We start from the raw sequence: 23,707 nt of genomic DNA, 5'->3' as shown, positions 1-23,707 counted from the left end.
TCTCTCCAACTCTCTCTCTCTCTCTCTCTCTCTCAGGCACCTGTTAGACTAGTACTTGGCAGATCTTCATCTTTCCTGTGTCAGCTACTGCCCGCTTTTTATTAAAGGTCTCATATTACACAGTAGACAAAAATTCCCAGCCAACTTCACACACCACATGTAGAGTGTGACAGACATTTTTCTCTGGAGTGTCTTTGAAATTAATATACTGAATGAATAAATAACAAATTAATATACTAAACTAGAAATCCTATATGGATGGTGTTAAGAGATAGATGGGAGGTATTGAATAGAGTTGAAGGATGGGACTAATAACAAATAACAACAAATAATAACAAAGATAGCTAATAATGTAAGCATACTGTGTCCATAATAAGTATATAGGTTGTATGTTGGGAGCTTTTGGGAAAGAGCACAGTTAGAAAGATATGGCATTTAGAAGCAAACCGGATGGACATCATGAAAATGATCGGAGAGGTTGAGAGTAGAAGAAGTTCAGGAGCAAAAAAAAAAATATATATATATATATAGAATTATTGTAAAATTAACTCTGTCCATAAGTTATAGATAGTAAGTATAGACCGGAAGTAGAGGCCTGGGCATTGTTGTTCACTAATTTACTCCAAGTAGGGAAAGGATGGTGGGGTTGAAAAGTAATAAAGGGGAATATATATATAAAAAATAAAAATAAACATGGGGGATTGGAAGTGATGCAGACAATTACATTGATAGAAGATACAATCTATCTGCAATATTAAGCTGATCCATTCCCCCCAATTTTTTTTTTTTTTATTTTTAAATTTAAAAAAAATTAATATACTAAACTTCAACTTGCAACACACAAAACATTGTATCGCACTGTATAAAGAATAAAGGATAAATAACAATAACACACAGCAAATTCTCCAGTGTTAAATCAACACTGGGGAATTTGCTATGCAGGCATTTTGATTGGCCATCAGACGTTATCGCAACTTTCTGTTAAATTACCTGTGGTTGGTCGTCAGGCTGCTCTGTGGGCGTGGCCGCTTGGCCCCACCCCTCTGACTCAGACTCCGCCTCCTCCTCCTCATCTACCTCATGGATGGTGGGCGTGACCTCTGAGGGCGGCATGGAGGTCTTTTTTTTCTTTCGCTTCTTCTTGCGCCGGCGGTCGCGGTCCATGCTGAGCACCCGCTTGCGTAGGCGCTGGGGCGGGGGCAGGTGGGTGGACAGGGGGTGGTGGGTGTGGTGAAAGGTGTGCCGATGATCTGTGAAAGGGAAGGTAGGAGTTTAAGTGAAAATAATGGCAAAGCATGCCGGGATAGTGCATTGTATTTGTGAGCTTTATAACATCTTATAGGTTGTTTTCAATAAAATGTCACAATAAGGTGTAGAGTGTTCGATTTGCCTGCTGTGGGGCAAGCAAACCCACAGCTCCGCTAAAACCATTGACAACTGTGTGCCGTTTCCAAGTGATAGTTAAATAAATGTTAACTATTTGGTTGTAATATCATCGCCTCTTGAAGAGCATAGTCAGACCTACACATTTCAGATTATTCCATGCAAAACAATTGCTCACATTTAGCTCTATCATCAGAGATACAGCAAGTAACTGCATGCTTTTCATGATCAGTAAACATCAATTGATCATGTAATTTCAGCTATGTATGGTAGCCTCACGATATCTTTCAATATTGGCCACCATTAATTTTATATTTTAATGATATAAAATAAAAGTGAACTATACCTGACAAGTATGAGTGGTTTAGGTTAATTTCCCATCTTTGTGGGCTCTGTCTGTCAAGCAGCAGAAGGGCGAATTTGCCGTGGTGCTGTTAGTTTATGTTTACTTTGCAAGCTACCGGTAGAAACTTTGTACAGTTGCCTAAACATATAGTGGTAAGTAGACCTAATGTACTTTTTTCTCCAACCAATGTAGGCCTACCTAGCGAAGTTAGGTAACATGATCCCCTTATCTTTTTTTTAAATTTAAAGATCATTTAATTACAATCGCTGCTGACAGCCATGATATAAACTACATTGATTGATGGACCACGTCAAATTAGCTAGCTAGCGAATAACAGATCACTACAATATGGCTAGTTAACAAGCATACTTTCAAGGGATAAGCTACACTATATCCAAATACTGTTTCATTTGCTTGCCATCTATAGTGGTGATGACAGTAGTCCAACTGACAACTTTACCAGGATGAGGACTTGCCGATATCAAGCTCTTTCCAAAAGCCTAATCTCTGATGAAACACACTATGTAAATTATGTTGTTTGCTTAGCTTGTTACATGCCAAATGGATAGGCTACCTTCACGTATCTGAAATTACATGATCATTTTTACTGATCATGAAAAGCATACAGTTACTTGCTGTATAACTCTGAGGATAGAGCTAAATGCATGGAATTATCGGAAATGTGTAGTTCTGACTATGCTCAATAGGTGATGATATTAAAACGAAATAGTTATAACAATTATTTAACAATCCCTTGAAAATGGCACGTAGTTGTCAATGGTTTTAGTGGAGCTGGGGGTCTCCTTGTCCCCCAGTAGCCAAATCGAACATATTGTGACGTTTTATTGAAAACAACCTATAACCATTGCATAACGATAGTTAAAAAGGATGGGGGGGTCAAAGATTCTGACAAAATACCAGCCATGTTGAGGCAGGTGAATGTTGATACACAGACAGAGACATGCCACAGAAATTAAATTACGACGACGCATATGCTTATAACAAGTTATAAAGCATTAAAGCGGCAGGCTTAATTAACCCCAACACTGATTTCTGTTAGCAAAAACTGTTATGAGCAGACATTCTGGGAACCTTTTCCCTGTGTTCTACAAAAGCATACCGGTATAGAAGTCTACAGATTGGTGAACGGGCTTACACTCAAAATCTTTTTCGTTGAAGTTTCGGCCCATCTTTTCTCCGCTGCTGAACGCGGACTCAGTGATGATGTCCCCGAACCTCTCCACTGATAATGCCTTCTCCCAGTCCTCCTCCTCTTCTTCTTCCTGCTCCTCTGTGGAACCTTCCTCATCCTCCTCCTCCTGTGCAGAGAGAGAGAGAGAGAGAGAGAGAGATGGGGAGAGAAATAGGGGAGTTTGTGTATATGTTGTCAATGTCACATATTCTGCAGCTAACAAGTGGTTTATAGTCAAGCTACATCAATCAAGTTCCTAGGTATGTAATTACTCCAATGTATTACAATATTGACCAAAATAAACCAACTTTCAGTGTGTAAGCGAGTAGTCACAGACAGTGCAGTCCATTCACCATGTGTGTGTATGTGTGTATGTGCATATGTGTGTATGTGTGTAGGGTAAGTGATAGGAGGGGTAAAGGTCTGTAACAGTAGCATGACCCACTATACCAGATAAGAGAAAACAAAATGCATTGACAGACAGTATCAGTGTCTGCTCGTTAGTACTATGTATACACAAGGGGACCTGTCATTAGCCAATCTACTCATGTGCAATGGATTGATGCAGCAGAGTGCTGAGAGAGAGGGTGAGGCTAGCCTAATGTACTGCTGATGTTCTACTAACACACTACTGTCGCTAAAGGGTGTCCTTCCTTAATCTGAGAGACAGTCCCAATGCCTGGCTGCATTTACACAGGCAGCCCAATTCTGATATTTTGCCCAATTATTGACAAAAGAGCTGATCTGATTGGTCAAAAGACCAATTAGTGGAAAGAAATATCAGAATTGGGCTGCCTGTGTAAACGCAGCCCTATAGCCTCTGTCTCAATTCAGTATTCAAACAGAGCAATATTGTCTTATGTTATAGTTTAGCTCGCCCATGTACCATTATGGGTGTTAGGAAAGAGAAGTTGGTAGCCTATTTTGGAGGTTCAGGATCAGGTGCAAAAGTGAGGTGTATTTACAGTACAGGTGATGAAGAAGGTTCCAGATGTAATTTATAACTATAGGCTACATATTATGAAAATAGTAGACACAAATACTTAACTTGTGTAAACAATAAACTTGGCCAAAATATAAATATTATATTTACTTGAGGACAAAGGCAAAATGCCTCTGTAATTGAGAAAGCATCAAAATTCAAAGTCAAAAAAGTAGGAGGAGCACTCAGCACGGGCATACTAACAGGACCTGCCCTTACCTAGCATAAATACATCAAATTCTCCAGTGTTAAATCAACACTGAAAGTGTGGACCAGTATAGACACTGGAACAGTGTTAACCTTTTACTGCAGTGGGAAAAAAATCAGGGTCACACAGAGTGTTTCTTGGTAGCCTTAAACAAATCTACTTTGAAACAAAAGTATACACCTCACACACGGTTATGGGCTTACAAAAAAAGAAGACACCTGTACCGTGTCAGATATAGAGTTGAAATGTATTCCATTTTGAGTTTGCATACCAATATTACACTTTATATACATCACAGAAGACTGAAATATAACAAAACTGTTTTACATAGAAACACCAGGTTTTCGTTGTTTCAAAAATAGTAAATGTTTATTAATTATGAAATTGTGAAAAATATGAATAACATTCCACCTGAGGCCACTAGGTAATTTGACTGCAGGAAAGGGCTACATTAACACACTGCTTCATGTAAAGCCTTACTACCAAGAGTGCCTTTCGAATGAATTGTAGGGTTACCACCCATGACTGAATTTGTTAGTGACAGAGACATGGTTGTTGCATTCATCCATTTTCAGTCCTCTGGACTTCATCAATTGAGATCCTGAGTAAATATGTTATCATTAAAATGTACTTTTATTTTAATGGTCCTAAAAATATGGTCCTAAAAATCATGTTTTTCATGAAATTGGATGATGTTTGAAGGAAAACAGATCAAAGTATGAAAAATTACTGTTGCTTCTACATTGATAAAGTTTGATCATAAAGTTACTGGTCCCCTCCCCCATGTCAAACACTTGAATTCATTATTAAGGGGACAAGGTCATTTTTAAAGTGCTGCCTTGTATTTTGACTGTAGGGAGTCAGCAAATATGATAAAAAGTTTACCCTATTAATCTATGGCAAAGATACTTATATGTTTCCCTTTTCATCTATGTCTGATGTTAGCTAGTTACTGGCAAAAGGGGGGTAAGGGTCATTTAAAAACTGACACGCAGTTACAGTCAACACAACCATCAGTGCTGCTGTGAACCGCGTTGTGTGTCACCAAATTTGCTTGAGATGATTTTACTGCAACACTGCTCACTGCATCCAAGTTGCTTGACATAGGCGTTTCAAAGAGCTGTCAGTGAAGGCGAGCTCTTGATTATAAGCTCCTCGCCCGCTCAGCCAGTCTTTTCAAACATCCATGAGAGAAAAAGTACTTTCAGAATGACTGTTCAGGACCTTTAACACAAATCAAATCAAATCAAATTGTATTTGCCACATGTGCCGAATACAACAGGTGTAGACATCACTGTGAAATGCTTACTTACAGCCCTTAACCAACAATGAATTTATTTTTTAATAAAAAAGTAAACTAAAACAACAACAACAAAAAAGTGTTGTGAAAAAAAGAGCAGAAGTAAAATAAAATAACAGTAGGGAGGCTATATACAGGGGGGTACCGGTGCAGAGTCAGTGTGCGGGGGCACCGGCTACTTGATGTAATATGTACATGTGGGTAGAGTTAAAGTGACTAGGCATAAATAATTAACAGAGTAGTAAAAAGGTGGGGTGGGTTGGGGGTTGGTGGTGGGGGGTCAGTGCAAATTGTCCGGGTAGCAATGATCAGCTGTTCAGGAGTCTTATGGCTTGGGGGTAGAAGCTGTTGAGAAGCCTTTTGGACCTAGACTTGGCGCTCCGGTACCACTTGCCGTGGGGTAGCAGAGAGAACAGTCTATGACTAGGGTGGCTGGAGTCTTTGACAATTTTGAGTGCCTTCCTCTGACACCACCTGGTATAGAGGTCCTGGATGGCAGGAAGCTTGGCCCCAGTGATGTACTGGGCCGTACGCTCTACCCTCTGTAGTGCCTTGCGGTCGGAGGCAGAGCAGTTGCCATACCAGGCGGTGATGCAACCAGTCAGGATGCTCTCAATGGTGCAGCTGTAGAACTTTTTGAGGATCTGAGGATCCATGCCAAATCTTTTCAGTCTCCTGAGAGGGAATAGGCTTTATACAATATAGCTGTGTTCGAAAACTCATACTAACAGCACTAACCATACTATTTGTGACGAAAATGTAGTACGTAGTATGCTTATTGGTCATAGTATGGATATAGTTAGTATGCCAAAAGTTCCCGGATGTCGTACTACATTCGGCAAAATACGAAGTATACAAGCAGTGGACACTATTTCTGTGCTTTTAGGGCCCATTACGCAATTCTTCAGAAAATGGGCGTGGCTTCACAACATTTTCAGATTTGAAGAAAATGCCCGAAAATATGCAGCCGAAGTCTGACGAGAGCAGATACAAAAATAATTGCTTGAAGTAATTATGATAAATGTTAAGAAATGTTGAGCAATGTAATAAAGTACATTTACATATGCTGCAAATACTGCGTGCAAAATAACAGTTTTTTTTTGTAACTGCAGTTAGAGTGCAGTATACTGCAGTTATTCTGCAATTACTGCGTCCAAAATACCACAGTTGACTGCAGTTACTGCACTTTTACTGCAGTTTCAAAACTGCAATCTTTTTTTGTAAGGGTAATGACTTTTCAAATAAGTTACGTTACATTGGCTGATAATTTGTTAGCTACGCTAGCCTTACGAACCGCATAGCATATCATTACAGCAGTTGCTTGTATGTACCGGTATGTTAGCTAGCTACCTAACGTTAGTTGGCTACTAATACATCGAACTTGCCAGTACATTAACTACAGTGGGGGAAAAAAGTATTTAGTCAGCCACCAATTGTGCAAGTTCTCCCACTTAAAAAGATGAGAGAGGCCTGTAATTTTCATCATAGGTACAAGTCAACTAGGATAGACAAAATGAGGAAAAAAATTCCAGAAAATCACATTGTAGGATTTTTAATGAATTGATTTGCAAATTATGGTGGAAAATAAGTATTTGGTCAATAACAAAAGTTTCTCAATACTTTGTTATATACCCTTTGTTGGCAATGACACAGGTCAAACGTTTTCTGTAAGTCTTCACAAGGTTGTCACACACTGTTGCTGGTATTTTGGCCCATTCCTCCATGCAGATCTCCTCTAGAGCAGTGATGTTTTGGGGCTGTCGCTGGGCAACACAGACTTTCAACTCCCTCCAAGATTTTCTATGGGGTTGAGATCTGGAGACTGGCTAGGCCACTCCAGGACATTGAAATGCTTCGTACGAAGCCACTCCTTCGTTGCCCGGGCGGTGTGTTTGGGATCATTGTCATGCTGAAAGACCCAGCCACGTTTCATCTTCAATGCCCTTGCTGACGGAAGGAGGTTTTCACTCAAAATCTCACGATACATGGCCCCATTCATTCTTTCCTTTACACGGATCAGTCGTCCTGGTCCCTTTGCAGAAAAACAGCCCCAAAGCATGATGTTTCCACCCCCATGCTTCACAGTAGGTATGGTGTTCTTTGGATGCAACTCAGCATTCTTTGTCCTCCAAACACGACGAGTTGGGTTTTTACCAAAAAGTTCTATTTTGGTTTCATATGACATTCTCCCAATCCTCTTCTGGATCATCCAAATGCACTCTAGCAAACTTCAGACGGGCCTGGACATGTACTGGCTTAAGCAGGGGGACACGTCTTGCACTGCAGGATTTGAGTCCCTGGCGGCGTAGTGTGTTACTGATGGTAGGCTTTGTTACTTTGGTCCCAGCTCTCTGCAGGTCATTCACTAGGTCCCCCCGTGTGGTTCTGGGATTTTTGCTCACCGTTCTTGTGATCATTTTGACCCCACGGGGTGAGATCTTGCGTGGAGCCCCAGATTGAGGGAGATTATCAGTGGTCTTGTATGTCTTCCATTTGCTAATAATTGCTCCCACAGTTGATTTCTTCAAACCAAGCTGCTTACCTATTGCAGATTCAGTCTTCCCAGCCTGGTGCAGGTCTACAATTTTGTTTCTGGTGTCCTTTGACAGCTCTTTGGTCTTCGCCATAGTGGAGTTTGGAGTGTGACTGTTTGAGGTTGTGAACAGGTGTCTTTTATACTGATAACAAGTTCAAACAGGTGCCATTAATACAGGTAACAAGTGGAAGACAGAGGAGCCTCTTAAAGAAGAAGTTACAGGTCTGTGAGAGCCAGAAATCTTGCTTGTTTGTAGGTGACCAAATACTTATTTTCCACCATAATTTGCAAATAAAATAATTAAAAATCCTACAATGTGATTTTCTGGATTTTTTTTCCTCAATTTGTCTTTCATAGTTGACGTGTACCTATGATGAAAATTACAGGCCTCTCTCATCTTTTTAAGTGGGAGAACTTGCACAATTGGTGGCTGACTAAATACTTTTTTTCCCCACTGTATATGCTATCTAACTAACTACCCAAAGTTTATTGACTTGATAATTCACGTCATTCTTAGCTTAGCTAAGTGGTATAGTCATTGTGCGTTCTCAATGGACATTGATAATGAAGTCGTAAGATGTCTAGCTAGTAATTTGTTATGCTAACAAGCTAGCAAGAACTTGCATAGCAACAGCATCAACTTCCAGTAGACAGGCGAGGCGCTAGTACACTCAACTGAAAGGATACCATTCGTTACAGTATACTAAAATTGTGACACTCTGGCTCCATGGACTTTGAGTATTGAGCCAGGGTTGTTCATTTTCTTTTGGGTGTATTTCTATGTTGGTTTCTAGTTGTTCATTTCATGTTTGGTGATTAGTCATATGACTCCCAATCGGAGGTAACGAGTGTCAGCTGTCGGCTCGTTATCTCTGATTGGGAGCCATATTTAAACTGTTGTGGTTTCACTGTGTGTTTGTGGGTTTTTGTTCCATGTACAGTATTTTGTCACTGTGGACTTCACTATCGTCATTCGTTTATTTGTTTTCGTGGTTGCTTTGATTAAATAAAGTCATCATGTTCACTCAACGCGCTGCGTATTGGTCCGCTTCCTCAGACGATCGTGACAGAAAAACCCACCATAGAAGGACCAAGCAGCGTGTCCAGGAGCAAGACAGCTGGACATGGGAGGAAGCGCCTGGTAAGGAGATCGAGAGGCTGGCGATGGCCCAGGTGGGCAAATCGTGGTCCTGGGAGGACATGCTCGGGGGCAAGGGACCTTGGGGGAAGATCAAGGCCCTGGCGAGAGAGGAGCAACGGCGTCAGCAGGGCCATCATCGTTGGAAGGACGAGGCAACCCCAAAAAGTTTTTTGGGGGGCACATGGCTTTGCGGCTGGGCAGCAGGAGGCTGCTACAGGGAGACGTGGAGAGAAGGCTATCGGATTACGGGAGCCATTGGCGAGTAGAGGAAGGGAAGTTGTTGCGGCACGGCGTGAGAGACTGATGTGTGTTACCAGTCCGGTCCGGCCCGTTCCTGATCCCCAGTTAAAGCCAGTGGTGTGTGTTCCCAGTACGGACCGGCCTGTTCCTACTCCACGCATCAAGCCCACGGTGTGCGTCGCCAGCCCAGCCCGGCCTGTTCCTGCTCCACGCACAGAACCTACGGTGTGCGTCGCCAGCCCAGCCCGGCCTGTTCCTGCTCCACGCACCAAGGATACGGTGTGCGTCGACAGCCCTGCCCGGCCTGTTCCTGCTCCACGCACCAAGGATACGGTGTGCGTCGACAGCCCTGCCCGGCCTGTTCCTGCTCCACGCACCAAGCCCACGGTGTGCGTCGCCAGCCCAGCCCGGCCTGTTCCTGCTCCACGCACAGAACCTACGGTGTGCGTCGCCAGCCCAGCCCGGCCTGTTCCTGCTCCAAGCACAGAACCTACGGTGTGCGTCGCCAGCCCAGCCCGGCCTGTTCCTGCTCCACGCACCAAGGATACGGTGTGCGTCGACAGCCCTGCCCGGCCTGTTCCTGCTCCACGCACCAAGGATACGGTGCGCGTCGCCAGCCCGGTCCGGCCTGTTCCTTCTCCCCGCACTAGCCCTGAGATGCGTGTCCTCAGCCCGGTACCTCCAGTTCCGGCACTACGCGCCAGGCCTAAGGTGCGCCTCAGACGGCCAGAGTCTGCCGTCTGCCCAACGGCGCCTGAACTGCCCGTCTGCCCAACGGCGCCTGAACTGCCCGTCTGCCCAACGGCGCCTGAACTGCCCGTCTGCCCAACGGCACCTGGACTGCCCGTCTGCCCAACGGCGCCTGAACTGCCCGTCTGCCCAACGGCGCTTGAACTGCCCGTCTGCCCAACGGCGCTAAAGCCGCCCGTCTGTACTGAACCTGCAAAGCCGCCCGTCTGCCATGAGCCTTCAGAGCCGTCCGCCAGACCGGAGCCGCTAGAGCCTTCCGCCAGACAGGAGCCGCTAGAGCCTTCCGCCAGACAGGATCAGCCAGAGCCTTCCGCCAGACAGGATCAGCCAGAGCCTTCCGCCAGACAGGATCAGCCAGAGCCTTCCGCCAGACAGGATCAGCCAGAGCCTTCCGCCAGACAGGATCAGCCAGATCCGTCAGCCAGCCATGAGCAGCCAGATCCGTCAGCCAGCCATGAGCAGCCAGGTCCGTCAGCCAGCCATGAGCAGCCAGATCCGTCAGCCAGCCATGAGCAGCCAGATCCGTCAGCCAGCCATGAGCCGTCCAGCCAGGATCCGCCAGAGCCGTCCAGCCAGGATCCGCCAGAGCCGTCCAGCAAGGATCCGCCAGAGCCGTCCAGCCAGGATCCGCCAGAGCCAGCCAGCCAGGATCCTCCATTCAGTCCGGTGCTGCCCCTTAGTCCGGTGCTGCCCCTTAGCCCGGTGCGGCCCCTTAGCCCGGTGCTGCCCCTTAGTCCGGTGCTGCCCCTGAGTCCGGTGATGCCTCTTAGTCCAGTGCTGTACCTTAATCCTGTGGGGTTTAGTTGGGGGGTGGTCATTTGGAGGAGGCTACGTAAGCGGGTAGTGACTATGGTGGGGTGGGGACCACGACCAGTGCCAGAGCCGCCACCATGGACAGACGCCCACCCAGACCCTCCCCTAGACTGTATGTTGGTGCGCCCGGAGTTCGCACCTTTAGGGGGGGGTACTGTGACACTCTGGCTCCATGGACTTTGAGTATTGAGCCAGGGTTGTTCATTTTCTTTTGGGTGTATTTCTATGTTGGTTTCTAGTTGTTCATTTCATGTTTGGTGATTAGTCATATGACTCCCAATCGGAGGTAACGAGTGTCAGCTGTCGGCTCGTTATCTCTGATTGGGAGCCATATTTAAACTGTTGTGGTTTCACTGTGTGTTTGTGGGTTTTTGTTCCATGTACAGTATTTTGTCACTGTGGACTTCACTATCGTCATTCGTTTATTTGTTTTCGTGGTTGCTTTGATTAAATAAAGTCATCATGTTCACTCAACGCGCTGCGTATTGGTCCGCTTCCTCAGACGATCGTGACAAAAATGAAGTAATAGTATATAGTATGTACTATATACTCATTAAGTGTGTAGTATACAGTATGTTAGTATGGGTATTATGGTAGAAATATTACAAGATTATGTTTAATACTGTTTATGCATCGAATGGTTGTTGTATGCAACAGAATAGGGTTCTTTGAACTCTCTCATCTGTGTCTATGTGAACTGAGAGGAGCCTCTGAAGCTTGGGCTGGCAACTGATTAAGTGATGGCTAGGTGATAAAACCAACAGCCACATTCCATTCTATGATTAGTGGTGTGTGAGAGGGAGATGTCTCTGGTCTGACTGAGCCTGCATTTTCATAGACTGAATTGGTGTCTGTGTGTGTAAGGTACCAGGGACGAGATCTGTTGTGAATAGTTGATAAGAACCTCGTCTTGGGGGCCAAACTCTGGGTTTCATACAATAAGAACAGTCTTCACAGCGATACTGTATGCTGTGAATTATTTATTTATTTCATACAAATCCTAACCTTTTGACCCATTCCACACATCTGCTATTTGTCATGTAGACTAAGAGGTTGTATCGCGCTATAAAATATATTTGTATTCTTTGCATGTCAGAGCTCTCGGCCCAACACTCAAGAGTGTTGGGTCGACCAGCCTCATTATTGCAGAGCACTCACTATATTCACGTGTGTGTGTGGGTGTTGTGATTGGTGATTGACCTTGTCTCTCCTCATTATTGATTATAATTTCCACGACAGTATTCCAACACAGCTTGTGTATTTCATAAGGCCTCATTTTGAGGGCCTACACTCTAAACATAACAATTAACTATGTAAGTGTTCAATTAACAATCATTGGTGTAAAGTAACCCCAGTGTTGGTGTTAATAACCAGAGTTTAACCAAAACCAAGCCCATCATTATTATATTTCCCAGCATGCTATCTTGTATGTTGATTTTAAGAATTATTTGTTTCAAAATCTATGTGTTTGCATGTACTGTACATTAATTGATTGATTAATTAATCTTATGCTTCTCAAATATAAATGACATACATTTTCTAAACTAATCCAATATGGTACTTGGATTTCTTGCACCCGTTACTGAAATGGTTGTTCCAGTTAAGATGATTTAGGTAGTCTCAAGTTGCAATCTTCACAAACCTGCCAGTCATTCTGAAAGCAGGTTGCGGGTGATAAGACTTCCTAAGGTTGGATAGCCCCGCTCTGGCTGGAGTGCAATACGCATCACTTTGCAAGCCAGCATAATGTGACAAGTTCTGTGAATAACCCAACATGTTTGGATTACCCAAACATGGATTCATTTAACCACCAATTAGTGTTTCATAAACTTTCGTGCTGGGTTGACCAAGCAGCTGGGTCTTTTTTAATGTAATACATAGGTTATTTTCAGGAGGTGTGGCTTTTAGATTGCTATTTTTGGCCACCCGTGAGTGTAAATGTCCTTCCTGTTGATAGATTTTCCTTGGATATTATTGCACATTACATATTTTAATACAGAAATACTAAGACTATAATTTACAGATTGCAACAAAGTCGTTATTATCCCATTGGTGATATCACATTGGGATTTGCATAGGCGTTTAAGGAACTCCAACACTTCTGTAAACTTCTTTAAAACTACAAAAGTATCAGTGCTGAACCATAACACATGATAACAATTCAACAGAAGAGATTAAACAGAATGATATTTACTCTCACAGGTGGCCAAAAAAACTTACTGAAAGGCACGCCCCTACTAAGCCAAGCCTCCAGTCTTCTGATCTGACCCGCTGGGTCATATCTCAATAACCCAGCATCAACAAACCAACTTTGCTCTTTTAAAAAAATGCCTGCAACCCAGCAGTTGGGTCTTCCAAACAACCCAGTATTTCTTAGAGTGTAAGCCCTCAAAATAAGGTCCTTATGAAATACATTGTAATGTGTTAAATAATTACATTTTATGATAACATATTCACTTAGGATCTCATTTGGTGAAGTCCATAGGACTGAAAATAGATGAATGGAACAAGCATGTCTCTGTCACTAACAAATTCAGTCACGCTCACCTAGGAGCCAGTTGACATGGGTGAGTAACCTAGATCACATGGGTAACCTACGGAGCAAGCTAGATCTATTCAAGGTTTTCTAAAGCTAACTAGCTTCAGTTAGCTTCACATTCCAGCTCAGGCTTCATCCGTACTACGACGGTGGATATTGCTCGTCCGCCTGTCGCTAACTCTAGCAGGTTTGTAACTGTGCGTGTATGTCGCACATGGCTAGTCGAACGCCAAACTCTTCATTGAGACAATGCTGAAACATCAATCCATGGGTGAATCACATTTTCATTTGTGCCAAAATGAAATTCAGCAGGCTATGGTGTGAAATAGGCTTTTAGAAGTGCTGTCCTTATTTTATTACTTATCGTTAATGCCGTCTTTGGTGTGCTTTGTGGTGCTTATCAATGCAAAAACACATTTTTTTCCCACTCCTATCGATATTTCTTGTTTTATTAAGTCATACAAAAGTGTTACATTGCATGAAGTTTAAAATGCATTCTGTCATTACTAAATGTGTAATATGATAGAGTTTAACATGACACATTTTTAACACTAAAAAGTTAAACAATTTTAAAAACTGTGATTTTCAAACATGAGATTCACGATGAGGTAGGGAGCAAGAAAATACCTTCCTTTGGGCTAGAAACATATTGTAAATTTTGAAAATCCCAGTTTTTTACTTTTAATCCTACCCTGTGATGTCACAGAGAAGCATTTTTTTGGAGGGACCTTTCTTCTACACCTACTGTATATATACACATATATATCACATATATAGGACTGAAAATATTGTACTGTACTGGAGTGTGAGGCCTGTCACGGCCTACCTACATAAAATTATCTTCATTAGTCATGTTCCTCTAAGGAAGTGAAATATAGCCCTAGACACCACCACCTACAATAATTAAAAACCCACTACCCCATTCCACTACTTTGACCCTATCTGCTCCTGCACCATACCAACAGCCTGTGAGGACAGGACACCACCCCTCAACACAGCCTGTAACTCTTCTGAAGTCAAATCCTGTATACCCAAATACATCTCTGCAGCTGCCACCATGACATCTATTTTCTGTGTTTTACGTTCCATTTCTGCAGTACAGTTGATAACCATAGCTATGAACACTAAGAATCTAACCTTACTGAAGCATAAATCACTTGTTGGCCTCTCCATCTGTTCTGGCACAAATCTTAGGACTGAAAATGAATGAATGCAACAACCATGTCTCTGTCCCTAAAAAATACAGTCATGGGTGGTAACTCTACGATTTACTCAAAAGTCAAGGCACTCTAGGAAATATTTGAATAAGGCTTTACACTAAGCAGTGTGTTAATTTAACACTGTTCCGGTGTCTATATGGCTCCAGATTGAACATTCTCAGTGTTATCTTTTTATTTGATTTTACACTGGAGAATTTGCTGTGCACCAGAACAGTGTTAAATTAACACACTGCTTAGTGTAAAGCCTTATTCAAGTATTTTCCAGAGTGCCTTGCCTTTCAAGTAAATTGTAGTTACCACCCATTAATGTATTTGTTAGTGACAGAGACATGGTTGTTGCATTCATCCATTATCGGTCCTATGAACTTCACCAAGTGAGATCCTATGTGAATATATATAACAACATTTAACACAATACCATATGTATTAGGCCTTATTTTGAGGGCCTACTTTTACCTTAATACATACATGATACTAATACTATTGTTACTACTTGTCATGTATAAGAACTTGATGTTGCGTGTTACTGTATTACCTTATGTCTCACTTATTATGAAAATATATGTGTTATGACATTTTGAAGCTGCAAAAGTGGTCTACTCTAATGTATTTCATTCTAGCTATAGGCTATATTAATATGTATATCTAAGAGCCCAACAAACCATGTGCTTATGATCATATATTTAGACTAATTCAACTAACTGTTGTAGATTTTGGTTCTTCATTCAATATTTGGCAGCCATCAAATAAATATATAACTTCAAATATTTGGTTTTCTGAGACTTGTATTTGAATATCAAAGAAAATAGTTGCCTTTTAGTTGAAACTCTATATAAATTATATTAGACTACCTTGAGTATTTGAAAAGTTGGAATTTTACAATTACAAAATACAACTATATTCTTCCCAGGGCTGCATGTGATGATAGCTCAGATGCACATCGTCACAGTGGCCTTCTAGAGCTGAGGTAGCCTCACCCTTTAGCTCCCATTGGCCTCCAGAAGCTTTCATCTGGACTTTGAAGTCAAGAATAGAAGGGGTGGGGGGTTGTTTGTTGAGGTGAGAAGGACCAACAGGTGCCTGTTCAGGAGGACATAACTGACAGGTACACTGTGTTGTTACTTGTTATAAGCATGTATGAGCCTTGGCCACGTCTGTTTTACAGTTGCACCAATACCACAACCATAATTTCTACACAGCAAGTGTTCTATATAAAACTATATTTCAATTCAAACACAGCTAACAATGCACATAACTGTCCTGGTTTAAAAAGCATAATTCATATTTCATATGCTAAATGGAATGATGTGGCTAGGGAAAAAAATATTTAGAAGGGGATGTTGATAAGCGGAGTGACACTGTGTGTGTGTGTGTGTGTGTGTCTTTCATCCAGACTCCATCTTTGACCTTACAGTAATACAGACGGCCCTACCTGTGAAGTCAGATAATAGATCATTCTCCCCATCACAGAAAAGTGGTTGGCCGTGTGCCTGAGCCCAGTCCTCTGTGTATGTGTGTGTGCATCCATCAAAATCTGTACTGATGCATATGATGTGTGTGTGCTACCCTATGCTACCCTCCAGTCCCTCGACTTCTTGGCGCTGACGGAAACATGGATTACCACTGAAAACACTGCTACTCCTACTGCTCTCTCCTCGTCTGACCATGTGTTCTCGCATACCCCGAGAGCATCTGGTCAGCGGGGTGGTGGCACAGGAATCCTCATCTCTCCCAAGTGCACATTCTCTCTTTTTCCCCTGACTCATCTGTCTATCTCCTCATTTGAATTCCATGCTGTCACAGTCACTAGCCCATTCAAGCTTAACATCCTTGTCATTTATCGCCCTCCAGGTTCCCTTGGAGAGTTCATCAATGAGCTTGACACCTTGATAAGTTCCTTTCCTGAGGATGTCTCATCCCTCACAGTTCTGGGTGACTTCAACCTCCCTACGTCTACCTTTGACTCATTTCTCTCTGCCTCCTTCTTTCCACTACTCTCCTCTTTTGACCTCACCCTCTCACCGTCCCCCCATACTCACAAGGCAGGCAATACGCTTGACCTCATCTTTACTAGATGCTGTTCTTCTACTAATCTCACTGCAACTCCCCTCCATGTCTCCAACCACTACTTTGTATCCTTTTCTCTCTCGCTCTCCTCCAACACTACTCACTCTGCCCCTACTCAGATGGTAATGCGCCGTCGCAACCTTCGCTCTCTCTCTCCCGCTACTCTCTCCTCTTCCTACCTATCATCTCTTCCCTCTGCTCAATCCTTCTCCCTCCAATCTCCTGATTCTGCCTCCTCAACCCTCCTCTCCTCCCTTTCTGCATCCTTTGACTCTCTATGTCCCCTATCCTCCCGGCCGGCTCGGTCCTCCCCTCCTGCTCCGTGGCTTGACGACTCATTGCAAGCTCACAGAACAGGGCTCTGGGCAGCCGAGCGGAAATGGAGGAAAACTAGACTCCCTGCGGACCTGGCATATATTCACTCCCTCCTCTCTACATTTTCTTCATCTGTTTCTGCTGCTAAAGCCACTTTCTATCACTCTAAATTCCAAGCATCTGCCTCTAACCCTAGGAAGCTCTTTGCCACCTTCTCCTCCCTGCTGAATCCCCCCCCCCCCCCTCCCTCTCTGTGGATGACTTCGTCAACCATTTTGAAAAGAAGGTTGACGACATCTGATCCTCGTTTGTTAAGTCAAATGACACTGCTGGTCCTGCTCACACTGCCCTACCCTATGCTTTGACTTCTTTCTCCCCTCTCTCTCCAGATGAAATCTTGCGACTTGTGACGGCTGGCCGCCCAACAACCTGTCCGCTTGACCCTATCCCCTCCTCTCTTCTCCAGACCATCTCCGTTGACCTTCTCCCTTACCTCACCTCGCTCATCAACTCATCCTTGACCGCTGGCTATGTCCCTTCCGTCTTCAAGAGAGCGAGAGTTGCACCCCTTCTCAAAAAAACAACACTCGATCCCTCTGATGTCAACAACTACAGACCAGTATCCCTTCTTTCTTTTCTCTCCAAAACTCTTGAGCGTGCCGTCTTTAGCCAACTCTCTTGCTATCTCTCTCAGAATGACCTTCTTGATCCAAACCAGTCAGGTTTCAAGACTGGTCATTCCACTGAGACTGCTCTTCTCTGTGTCACGGAGGCTCTCCGCACTGCTAAAGCTAACTCTATCTCCTCTGCTCTTGTCCTTCTAGACCTGTCTGCTGCCTTTGATACTGTGAACCATCAGATCCTCCTCTCCACCCTCTCCGAGTTGGGCATCTCCGGCGCGGCTCACTCTTGGATTGCGTCCTACCTGACCGGTCGCTCCTACCAAGTGGCGTGGCGAGAATCTGTCTCCGCACCACGTGCTCTCACCACTGGTGTCCCCCAGGGCTCAGTTCTAGGCCCTCTCCTATTCTCGCTATACACCAAGTCACTTGGCTCTGCCATATCCTCACATGGCCTCTCCTATCATTGCTAAGCAGACGACACACAACTAATCTTCTCCTTTCCCCCTTCTGATAACCAGGTGGCGAAACGCATCTCTGCATGTCTGGCAGACATATCAGTGTGGATGACAGATCACCACCTCAAGCTGAACCTCGGCAAGACGGAGCTGCTCTTCCTCCCGGGGAAGGACTGCCCGCTCCATGATCTCGCCATCACGGTTGACAACTCCGTTGTGTCCTCCTCCCAGAGAGCGAAGAGCCTTGGCGTGACCCTGGAAAACACCCTGTCGTTCTCCGCTAACATCAAGGCGGTGACCCGATCCTGTAGGTTCATGCTCTACAACATTCGGAGAGTACGACCCTGCCTTACACAGGAAGCGGCACAGGTCCTAATCCAGGCACTTGTCATCTCCTGTCTGGATTACTACAACTCGCTGTTGGCTGGGCTCCCTGCCTGTGCCATTAAACCCCTACAACTCATCCAGAATGCCGCAGCTCGTCTGGTGTTCAACCTTCCCAAGTTGTCTCACGTCACCCCGCTCCTCCGCACACTCCACTGGCTTCCAGTTGAAGCTCGCATCTGCTACAAGACCATGGTGCTTGCCTACGGAGCTGTGAGGGGAACGGCACCTCCGTATCTTCAGGCTCTGATCAGTCCCTACACCCAAACGAGGGCATTGCATTCATCCACCTCTGCTGGCTCCCCTACCTCTGCGGAAGCACAGTTCCCGCTCAGCCTAGTCAAAACTGTTTGCTGCTCTGGCACCCCAATGGTGGAACAAGCTCTCTCACGATGCCAGGACAGCGGAGTCACTCACCACCTTCCGGAGACACTTGAAACCCCACCTCTTTAAGGAATACCTGGGATAGGATAAAGTAATCATTCTACCCCCCCTTACCCAACCCCAAAGAAAAAAAAAAAAAAAAAATGGTAAAGTGGTTATCCCACTGGCTATAAGGTGAATGCACCAATTTGTAAGTCGCTCTGGATAAGAGCGTCTGCTAAATGACGTAAATTTAAATGTAAATGATGTCTTTCTGCTGCAGGCTAATGTCCAAAAACCTACTGGAGACACGCTACAAGAACTGAGTAAAGTGGGGATCTCCTGGCTAAAAGCCTTTGCACAGAAGACAGAGAGAGAGGCGGAGAGCCATGGTGGATGCTCTGTTCTCCCAAGGGGGCCAAGAGGTTTATGTCAACTAAGTAAGTCAAGTCACAGGCTAATAATCTCATATCAAGTGAGTTGTTTTATGTTGTCATGCTAGGCAGTTACTCTCAGGCTATGAATGCCTTCAAGCTGCATTATCAAATGAGGGAGGTAATGTATGACTGTATATTCATATGAGTAGAATACAGTATTCAATCAGTATTCACGCTGTACTGTCAAGCTCACTCTCACAGTTAAAGATGGAATGCGCATTAGGGGAAACAGCGCCACTGTTCCCACCAGCCCCTCTGTTATTGTTTTTGTTTTGTCGACGAAACTGACTTTGGGGAGCATCCAAACGGAGGTGAGAAGAAGCTAATTTTTAAAAATCCAGTACTTATTCTGCTGTTCTATCGCACATGCAATGATGTCAGAGGGAAAAGAACAGTGTTCATTGTTTGCTATAAACTTATTTGTTGTTGTAATATCCCAAACAAACCTGGCAGTATCACCATTAAGGATTCCAGCTTTAATATCTCTCTGTAAAACACAGAGTATTTGAAGGAGAGAGAAACACTATTGTATTTCCTATTCTGCTGTACTTAGTGTATACACAGCTGTAACAATTTACTTGCACTCTCTTGGACTCAAGGAGCTGGTACACTGCCCTGGCTTTGCCATACAAATGGCACAAAAACGTCAGATTGGTGTGCTTCACTTTTCTGTTTGATTAAGGTTTTGTCATGTTCAAACAGCATTCGTAGAGTGTCTTTATACACCTACTGTACAGGCACACAAACATTTGGTCCAGATTTGGTCCAAATATCCGCTTCAACTGAGAAAAGGACACAGGAATGAAGCAAAAGCACGATTTGAAGCATATTGCTTTTGACAATTATCTAAGCATCACATTGTACTCCTAACACAAGCATATGGGCCTGAACAGTGTTTGTCTCTCGTCTTTTCTTCCCACACATTTTATCTGTCTATTGTGTGAATGGTAATTGCCTTGTTGCTACATGTGGGCTTGAATGAATGCATTTACATTTGTGACACTGGTGAGACAAACAAGAAAGGATGGTGCTAGGAATTCAGGATTGGCCTACAGATGTGTTTGTTCTCTCTTCATCAGGGCTCTGAGTAAACTGTAGATAGAGTTAGAAATGTCACAGGCAGCAGGCTCTGCCAGGTAGCAGGTAGGTCACTGCATGAGCAGCAGCTTGCAGACTTCTCCATTCCCACAGCTGAAGGCCTTAAGGTGGTCATCTAGAACCTGTAGAACATGTTCTTCCATTCAGCACCAGGTAACAATGATCCATATTGGGCACACATTTACGATGTCCACCTAATCCAAGTTTGTTGTCACAATGCCCCCTCTCCCCGCATGCGCTAGTGTAGGCGTAGTTGCGTTTGTTTACACACACCTAACTCTCCCCCTGTACTTCTCTATCTTGCCCACACAGGTTATGCCACCCCACAGGCTTCGTGGAACTCCCACCTTGAAAAAGAAGGGTTACACAGGTATGCAAACCTCTTCAGCGCTGTGAACAGTTTGGAAGTGACCACCACACCAAATTATCCAAGGACCTGGGAGTCTGATTTGGCTGGCTTCCTTTGGGCTCCAGAGGTCCCGCCCCCCTGATCTCCCCTTGTTTCTGCAGCTGACATAGTGCTGCAGCTGGCTGGTGGCTGCTGGGATGACATCACCATGGTAACCCAGTCCCAGTTGGCCCCTGGTGATAGGGCTTGCCTGCATGTGGTGTATGTTAACCCCCCTGTCGCTGTCCCCCACCCACCCCACCTCACCCTACACCATTGGGTATCAGATGTGTCATCGCTCTAGCTGAGGTGAACGTTGGAAGAGCAATCAAGCTAAACGAGACAGAGGCTCCACCTTAGCTTGAGATGCTTGTGTGTGTGTGTGTGTGTGTGTGTGTGTGTGTGTGTGTTTGTGAGAGAGAGAGAGAGAGAGAGAGAGAGAGAGAGAGAGAGAGAGAGAGAGAGAGAGAGAGAGAGAGAGAGAGAGAGAGAGAGAGAGAGAGAGAGAGAGAGAGAGAGAGAGAAAACTGATCCTCTCAGCTGCAGTAGTAACAGTTCTAAGCATATTGTAGTAGAACAATTATCTGCCGCCGTGCATGGTGACTCATCAGTATCCCCTTACTGGATCTCATTCTGTGAGACTGCAGAGACTCCTTATACACTGAATCTAACACACACACACTATTAGCCTCATAGCCCCTGTATGAGTCATCACTGCTAAACCCATTTAATCAGACTGAATATCATCCAATGATTCTGCAGCAGAGAATACTAAAAGAAGAGGGGGATATGCTCAGCATTTTCACCTTGAGGATATACATAGATGGTGTTTGAGGGAAAATAACCTAGCCCTAAACTGATGTTTTGCTTTTCTGAGAGTTAACCTCTACGGGATCGGTGTCCCGTACACGGGACGGTTGAGCTAACGTGCGCTAATGTGATTAGCTGACTGTTGTAAGTAACAGCAAACTTTCCAGGACATAGACATGTCTTATATGTAGATAGAGTTAGACATGTCACAGGCAGCAGGCTCTGCCAGGTAGCAGGTAGGACACTGCATGGGCAGCAGCTTGCAGACTTCTCCATTCCCACAGCTGAAGGCCTTAAGGTGGTCATCTAGAACATGTAGAACATGTTCTTCCATCCAGCACCAGGTAACAATGATCCATATTGGGCACACATTTACGATGTCCACCTAATCCAAGTTTGTTGTCACAATGCCCCCTCTCCCCGCATGTGCTAGCGTAGGCATAGTTGTGTTTGTTTACACACACCTAACTCTCCCCCTGTACTACTCTATCTTGCCTACACAGGTTATGCCACCCCACAGGCTTCGTGGAACTCCCACCTTGAAAAAGAAGGGTTACACAGGTATGCAAACCTCTTCAGCGCTGTGAATAGTTTGGAAGTGACCACCACACCAAATTATCCAAGGACCTGGGAGTCCGATTTGGCTGGCTTCCTTTGGGCTCCAGAGGTCCCGCCCCCCTGATCTCCCCTTGTTACTGCAGCTGACATAGTGCTGCAGCTGGCTGGTGGCTGCTGGGATGACATCACCATGGTAACCCAGTCCCAGTTGGCCCCTGGTGATAGGGCTTGCCTGCATGTGGTTTATGTTAACCCCCCTGTCGCTGTCCCCCACCCACCCCACCTCACCCTACACCAGTGGGTATCAGATGTGCCATCGCCCTAGCTGAGGTGAATGTTGGAAGAGCAATCAAGCTAAACGAGACAGAGGCTCCACCTTAGATTGAGATGCTTGTGTGTGTGTGTGTGAGTGTGTGTGTGAGAGAGAGACAGAGAGAGAGACAGAGAGAGAGAGAAAAAAAATTGATCCTCTCAGCTGCAGTAGTAACAGTTCTAAGCATATTGTAGTAGAACAATTATCTGCCGCCGTGCATGGTGACTCATCAGTATCCACTTACTGGATCTCATTCTGTGAGACTGCAGAGACTCCTTATACACTGAATCTAACACACACACACTATTAGCCCCATAGCCCCTGTATGAGTCATCACTGCTAAACCCATTTAATCAGACTGAATATCATCCAATGATTCTGCAGCAGACAATACTAAAAGAAGAGCGGGATATACTCAGCATTTTCACCTTGAGGATATACATAGATGGTGTTTGAGGGAAAATAACCTAGCCCTAAACTGATGTTTTGCTTTTCTGAGAGTTAACCTCTACGGGATCGGTGTCCCGTACACGGGACGGTTGAGCTAACGTGCGCTAATGTGATTAGCATGACTGTTGTAAGTAACAGCAAACTTTCCAGGACATAGACATGTCTTATATGGGCAGAAAGCTTAAATTCTTGTTAATCTAACTGTACTGTCCAATTTACAGTAGCTATTACAGTGAAAAAATATCATCCTATTGTTTGAGGAGAGTGCACAACAACAACAAAATTATCACCGCAACTGGTTTGATACATTCACCTCTGAAGGTAAATAATGTACTTACATTCAGTAATCTTGCTCTGATTTGTCATCCTGAGGGTTCCAGAGATAAAATGTAGCATAGTTTTGTTTGATAAAATCAATTTTCAATTCAAATGTAGGAACTGGGTTCTACAGTTTGAACCCTTGCTGTCTCTGGCTCCACACCCACCCCGCCCAGCCATCTAGATGTGTGAAAGTTAGTGTATAAGCTAATGATTCATCATGTATGACATTCCTGGGAGTGTGTAAACCTACATTTTGTATTACCATATCATTTTTGTATGTTCTCTATAGTTATGTACTTGAAAATGTATCAATAGACCAATTCGGCACATTTGGACAGACTTGATACAAAATAGTCCAGTATTTCAATGCTTCACTGGATCAATCAGAAACTTTGCACACACACTGCTGCCATCTAGTGGACAAAATCTAAATTGTACCTAAACTGCAATATTATATTGTGGCTTTCTCTTGCAT

The 23,707-nt window shown here is 44.1% G+C and overlaps 1 protein-coding gene across 1 annotated transcript in view; it reads right to left on the bottom strand.

The window, feature by feature from the left end:
- LOC121554971 (anion exchange protein 3-like) overlaps positions 1-3,050 on the bottom strand; it is a 67,035-nt gene extending 63,985 nt beyond the window's left edge. Inside the window, exons 1-2 of the mRNA XM_041868710.2 lie at positions 2,886-3,050; positions 991-1,250 (exon numbers count right to left, since the gene is read on the bottom strand). Of these exons, the coding sequence (XP_041724644.2) occupies positions 991-1,250; positions 2,886-2,919 (294 nt within the window). The 5' untranslated portion in view covers positions 2,920-3,050. The remainder of the gene's footprint in view (positions 1-990; positions 1,251-2,885) is intronic.
- Positions 3,051-23,707: the final 20,657 nt, after the last annotated feature.

The sequence above is a fragment of the Coregonus clupeaformis genome, chromosome 4 (assembly GCF_020615455.1).
Source record: "Coregonus clupeaformis isolate EN_2021a chromosome 4, ASM2061545v1, whole genome shotgun sequence".
Taxonomy (NCBI): domain Eukaryota; kingdom Metazoa; phylum Chordata; class Actinopteri; order Salmoniformes; family Salmonidae; genus Coregonus; species Coregonus clupeaformis.
This window is presented reverse-complemented; position numbering and strand designations above follow the sequence as displayed.